This window comes from Oncorhynchus kisutch, linkage group LG8 (assembly GCF_002021735.2).
Source record: "Oncorhynchus kisutch isolate 150728-3 linkage group LG8, Okis_V2, whole genome shotgun sequence".
In the NCBI taxonomy this organism is placed as follows: Eukaryota; Metazoa; Chordata; class Actinopteri; order Salmoniformes; family Salmonidae; genus Oncorhynchus; species Oncorhynchus kisutch.
The window spans coordinates 2738624-2745393 of NC_034181.2; the positions used below are offsets into that span (position 1 = coordinate 2738624).

Sequence of the window (6770 nt, forward strand, 5' to 3'; positions counted from 1 at the left end):
GAGAGAGAGAGAACGGGGATTACTGTGGGACCTGAGAGAGAGAGAGAACGGGGATTACTGTGGGACCTGAGAGAGAGAGAAACAGAGAGAGAGAAACAGAGAGAGAGAAACAGAGAGAGAGAAACAGAGAGAGAGAAACAGAGAGACAGAACTGGGGTTACTGTGGGACCTGAGAGAGAGAGAAACAGAGAGAGAGACAGAGAGACAGAACTGGGGTTACTGTGGGACCTCAGAGAGAGAGAGAAAGTCAGTGGCAGAGTGGCCATAGAGTACACAGTAAGTCAATCCCCTGATTAGTTAAAATCAGTTGTGAGAATGTGAAGCCAGAACAACAAATGTATAATGTTGAGAACAGTGAAGCACTGTTCTCTCCAAGTACATCGAGAAGCCAGCCAGCGTTTCCTGGCTGTCCAGCAGAGGCAATTTCTAAAAACATAATTCCACTTTGACATTATGGGGTATTGTGTGTAGGCCAGTGACAAAACTCAATTGAATCACATTTAAATTCAGGCTGTAAAAACAAAAACAATGAGGAACAATTCAAGGCGTGTGAATAAACCATCACAGACACTGAATATACTAGTGACTGTGCTATCACAGCTAACCTTGTAGGGAAATATGTTATTTGCGTTCTCATTTTTGTTGGCTTTTATAATCGTGACAGAAATTGAAGTGAATAGAAAACAAGGTTAGCGGAATTCTCAAAACAAAACCTCATTGTTGGTAGCTACTTCCTGCCCCTCATGCTAGCCTACACAGTCAAATATCACTTCAGAAAGGTAAAGATTTTGATATGGTCAGCATTGGCTAGCATAGACCATCACAGACCATTTCCCCTTCTCTTGCTGCAGTCTTAGCTCATCTCTAAATAACAGAGATGATGTGAAAACCAACAAACGGTTTCAAATTCACCAGTGGTTGTTTTGTTGGCATGTTTAGTCCTACGCCACTGTCGCCCCACTACGCCACTAACCCTCTTCATCTGCCTTTGGCGCTCCGCCCAAGCAAGGCCTTTGATTGGTTTGACGTGTTTTACGATGCATCACGGATTTATACCGGGTTCTGGCCCCCTTGTTTAGCCGATTTGTCCATGGAACTTCCCCGGGCTTCACGTTTTAGGGACGGCTACCCCATGCGACCCCAACATCCTGCTTGTCAGTATTATTCAATAATAAGAAATCAAACGTGTCGGGTTGTTTCTATTACAAAGTATGTCACTGCCCTTTAAAGACACCGCCCCTTTAAGAGCTCTGTTGCGCCTAAACCAAGCTCAAACCTCCTGTTGTTATTGCATCTCATATATATATATATATATATATATATATATATATATATATATATATATATATATATATATGAAGTAGATCCTGCTTCTGTTTCCTGTTTGAGTGTTTAATAACCTACTTTGAGCCCTAAAGCCTCATGCAACAGCAAAATGTCAGATAAAGTTATTTCCCAGATTTCAGTTGTTTTTAATCTCTGCTATGCAGTAATAAAGACTCTAATCCCCCCCCCCCCCCCCCCCCCCCCCCCCCCCCCCCCCCCCCCCCCCCCCCCCCCCCCCCCCCCACCCCCCGTTAGAACAGACTGCTATTACTTATAATTTATTAATGTTCTTTACACTGTTCCAAACAGGAAGTAAAATAATATTGTAATCCAACTGCACCTGTTTTGTCACACCTAACATGCACACAGTTCTCACTCCTATACACTCATTTATCTTGATCTCCTTACTGGTATTTTTTACAATTATCACTTATTATAATAATGATGATAATAATAATGTCGTTATCATTAGTGGCCTCAGTATAGCAGTCTTGTATACCCACCGTCGAGCTGTAGGCCTAAGAGGACATCCTGTTTAGTCCTAATACTGTAACTTACTTAGAACTATATTCAATATATAGGCTACTGTATCAATCAATCAATCATTCATCCATCCCATCTGGCTCTGAAATGCAATCAAGCATTTTAGTTTTAAAATTACATAAAGGGAGCTTTGAATAATTAGCCTAATAAAGAAATTACAATTCACAAAATCATGCAACTGTTTTTAGTCTGCTGTAATAAAGGCTTTATCTATCTATCTCTATCTCTATATCTATATCTCTATATCTCTATATCTATATCTATCTCTATCTCTATATCTCTATATCTCTATATCTATATCTATATCTATCTCTATATCTCTATATCTCTATATCTATATCTCTATCTATATCTATATCTATATCTCTATCTCTATATCTCTATATCTATATATCTATATATCTATATATCTCTATCTCTATCTCTATATATCTATATCTCTATATCTATATCTATCTCTATCTCTATATCTCTATATCTCTATATCTCTATATCTCTATATCTCTATATATCTATCTCTATATCTCTATATCTCTATATCTCTATATCTCTATATATCTATCTCTATATCTCTATATCTCTATATCTCTATATCTCTATATCTCTATATCTCTATATCTCTATATATCTATATCTCTATATCTCTATATCTCTATATCTATATCTATATATCTATATCTCTATATCTCTATATCTCTATCTCTATATCTATATCTCTATATCTATCTCTATATCTCTATATCTCTATATCTCTATATCTCTATATCTCTATATCTCTATATCTCTATATCTCTATCTATATATCTACATCTATATATACACACACACAATATAAAAAAATCACTAGCGCTCCAGAGAAAGGGGGGTCTAGGAGCAGTGTTGTGAGTATTATAATTAAATAGTATATATCTTTTTTTTTTTCTCCATTAGAACAGACTCTCCGGTGCACTTCAGTGTTGTTTACACTTCCAAAATGGTCACAAAAAATATATTGTAATCAACTATTTGGCACACACAATACTCACAACACTGCTCCTAGACCCTCCTTTCTCTGGATCGCCAGTGATTTCCACAACGAAGTCAAATGTCTTGCACACATCTGACTTCCCCTTTCCCACCTGAGCAACCAGTTAAGCCGATTTGAGTTTATTTTTCACTCCTCCGCGTTCATTTTGCTTCCACGTGTTACCGTGTTCATGATTTTGTTATATCCAATGTATTGATGTGATTATGATAGGCTATAGGAGGTCACATGCATATAGAGGTCAGGCCCTATTGGTCACGTACATGCAATGGGAAAGAGGGATACCTAGTCAGTTGTCCAACTGAATGCATTCAACTGAAATGTGTCTTCCCCATTTAACCTAACCCCTCTGAATCAGAGAGGTGTGTGTGTGTGGGGCTGCCTTAATCGACAACCACGTCTTCGGCGCCCGAGGAACAGTGGGTTAACTGTCTCGCTCAGGGGCAGAACGACATATTTTTACCTCGTTAGCTCGGATGCTTACATGTTTCATGTAAAGAGAGCATGGGTTGAGGGAATAGGGAATGTTTTTCCTAAAGAAATTAGGGATTTCGGTAAAAAATAACTTTTCAGTCAGAAACAAGAAAGTAACTAAATGGTTGAAATTATGTTGCAGCTTCAGCACGGACAATAAACACGCGCTGTGTTGTGGTGCCCATTTCATCAGACTCTTTGTTGAGCCATTTTTGTGTCTTAATTATTTAATTAAACTGTGTGCTTAAAGCATCAGACAAGCTCAGTAGATATGTAGTTGATTTGATTCAAACACATGGGGTGTGGCTATACGGGGAAAATAAGTTTAAACATTTTGACAAAACCGACTCTCGGTCAACCAGATCATTTTTTGTTGTTGTTGTCGGGGACAGCCCTAGTACCCTCAAATATGAATCACTTAGGAGAGACAAATTTTCAGCTGCCCTTTTGACGGCAGGTGGTTAGTGTGGTAACAGGGTTCGGGCTGTCTGTTGAAGCAAACATAAACTAATGTTGACCAACAACCAAGCGGGAGAAAGGCTATTACAGACTTTTCTGAACTGAAATGTTTAAAAGAAGAAGAGGGACAAAGTAGCTGCCGAAAAGAAGTCTGTTACTGGCTGTTTAGACGTTTAGGGAAAACACTGATGGGAGTTGAGTAACGCTCCTCCTCTCCGGATGGATGGCTCACCTTCTTTAGACGGAAGATCTTCTCTCTGCCAATCTTGTCCTCCGCCTGTTTCAGTCCCAGCAGCTCTTTGGCTGACAGAGCCGACTCGTCCACCACCGGCCCATGGTCCTCCTCACCTAGACCCCGCCTCCAGTTATGGTTTCTACGATTCCTGCCCCCTGGAAGCACACAAACTATGTTAGCCATAGTCCTCCTTCCACCGCAGGGACAAAAAACTACGTTACCTAGAGCACTTCACACACTTTCATGACTCCCCCGCTGTGTTCGAGACCATTACATCCGTGATGTATCATGGGTAAATTGTGACTGACTGATCTACAAATAATATTGAGTAGTTATTATGATGCGAGGTGATGCGTCTCAACTCCCCTTTTGAAGTGGAACGCGCCCTGAAGATAAGACAGGAGAACTTTGTTTGGGTTGGCTGAGCTGTGTTGTCTGCGGTCTCTCTCCTACCATAATGCTCCCTGTCCTACCCGCCCGACTACATCATCTACCCGCCCGACTACATCATCTACACTCGTCGACACCCCACCTGCCAGGAGGTGTTGGTTTACCTGAGTGAAGTGTGTTGTCAACGTTGTCTCTCCTCTGCTCCCTGTCCTCTCCCTGAGAAGTTCTCCTCCAGCGTTGTGAAGGGCGCTCTCTCCAGTTCTCCTCCCGGCCCTCGGCCTGCTGGCTCTCTGGGTACCTGCAAATTGTGTTAGCATGGCAACTTAGCGTGACATATTTTCCTATGAGAAATGATAACTATTTGATCTTAGCATTGCTACCTGGCTCTCTGGAAGTCCTCCCTCTGTGAGGGGCTGTGGCCCTCCTTGAATCCCCCTGCAGGGTAGCTGCTCTGGGGCTCCATCGCTCCCTTCTTGGAGCTGGCGTGGTGAAGCCCTCCGTGGCCTCCCCTCTTCCCCTGGCCACGCCTCTCCGGCTTGGGGCTGTATCCTCTCCCTGCATCCTGGTTCCTCCAGGTCTCAGCCTCGTCTGCTACCGGGCCCCTCTCCCGGCCTTCCTGCTTGGGGTAGCGTGGCCTGCCTCCTGACTCTTCCATGGTGTTTCTACTAGGCCTGTGATGTGACAACGAGAGGGAGATGTCATCCATTACTACCCCTGGGGAATGTAGTGGCCACTAGCTCTGGCCCAGGGTGTTAAAGAAGCCCTGGACAATACATACGTGGCTACGAGCTCGTAAAGACATCACATATAAGGACAGTCCATTCATTTGGCTTACTTCTATATCTGTTAGCTAACTAGCTACTTCCTCAAAACTTAAGCGAGTTAATTAGCTATCATGCCAAACTGCTAGTCAACTAGGTAGCTATGAAGACTCACTCAGGAATGGGAACGGAGACAGATAAATAGTTTTAGATGCAATGAGTACTTTACTGAAAAGTTGTGTCTTCCATTACTCCAGGAAGTCCTCTCTAAACCACCCACTTCAATACCCAATGATATTTAGCGTGATAACCTACCATAACCACTGACTGATCTACAAACAACCTTGATTCAAAAATAACCAGTCATTATTATTTGTAGATCAGTCAGTCACAATTTACCCATGATACATTCGTTTTGATCCACCCGAACAAATACTTAGTCTCAATACATAACAATGGAGTTAATTAGCCATCATGCCAAACTGCTAGCTAGCTATGAAGGCCCAACTGTTTAGTAACAATTGTCAGTAAGTGTGGTTGACTATTTTATGTTATTGAACACATATTAACTAAGCCATGCGTTACATTTTTAAAACAACTTGACTGGCAGGTGTTTGTTTTTGTTTTCTTCCTGAGTGTTAGCTATCTAACTTTAGCATGTTAGCATGTTGTCACAAGGTTATTGGCTAACTATGCTAGCCACCATGACTTGACATTTAGCAACTTGTCGCTTAGCTTAAAGGACTATGTGCTGACAAGTGTTGGATCTATTCTGTACAACTGGCTAATTTGACTACAAAACCAGTAACTAACCTGGTCTGATTTCACAATCTGTGACCTTTCTGTTTGTCGAATGAAACCGCTAACACCAGTTACTGTGTTAGCTATAGCTACACTAGCCTGTTAGCTATCCGGCTACTCGTGTTACCTGTCTTTTGGGGTTGCACTGCTAGCTACTACACAAACATAAACGGTGACCATAATATTTAGAAATACCTTGAGTGTTTGTATGGGCAGCATACTCCTGTGTTTATTCGTTATGGTATCGGTAACTAGCTGGCTGGCTAGCTGGCCACAAACACCTTCCGCACCGATACAATGTTCTACGCACAAGAGTTTCCAGGGGAAGAGGAAAACATGTTTCCTGATGACGTTGAAATACACGTTTCACGTATTTATCCTATTTATGTATGTTGGTGTGTTGAGTGGTTACTGCACTCTACTGGTGAAAATAGTGAAGGACATGGAAATGGATTTTTAATTCAGAGGTGACACTGCCAAGTCATTCAATAAAGGAGCCCTTTGGGATATGGAGAGAGTTGGTTACAAATGAAGATTTTCGTTATTTGTGGAATATCGAGGCACTAATAAAGATTAATCAGCCTGGATGTTAAACCATGTTATCCATTTAGGGCTGGGGTGGTGGTGCGGAGGAGTATTTTTTGTCTGTAATAAAGCCCTATTGTTGGGAAGAACTCATAATGATTGGCTGGGCCTGGCTAACAAGTCGGTGGACCTATGCCCTCCCAGGCCCACCGATGGCTGCACCCCTGGCCAG

The 6770-nt window shown here is 41.9% G+C and overlaps 1 protein-coding gene across 2 annotated transcripts in view; it reads right to left on the reverse strand.

Annotated features, from left to right (window-relative positions):
* Window positions 1-6365, reverse strand: part of tut7 (terminal uridylyl transferase 7) — a 58481-nt gene extending 52116 nt beyond the window's left edge. The window contains exons 1-4 of one of the 2 annotated variants that reach the window (XM_031829549.1): window positions 6209-6363; window positions 4832-5122; window positions 4616-4749; window positions 4059-4216 (exon numbers count right to left, since the gene is read on the reverse strand). In XM_031829549.1, the coding sequence (XP_031685409.1) occupies window positions 4059-4216; window positions 4616-4749; window positions 4832-5106 (567 nt within the window). In that variant the 5' untranslated portion in view covers window positions 5107-5122; window positions 6209-6363. Of the gene's footprint in view, window positions 1-4058; window positions 4217-4615; window positions 4750-4831; window positions 5123-6208 lie in introns of both variants that reach the window. The other variant, XM_031829548.1, reaches the window with a different exon arrangement.
* Between the last annotated feature and the right edge of the window lie 405 nt (window positions 6366-6770).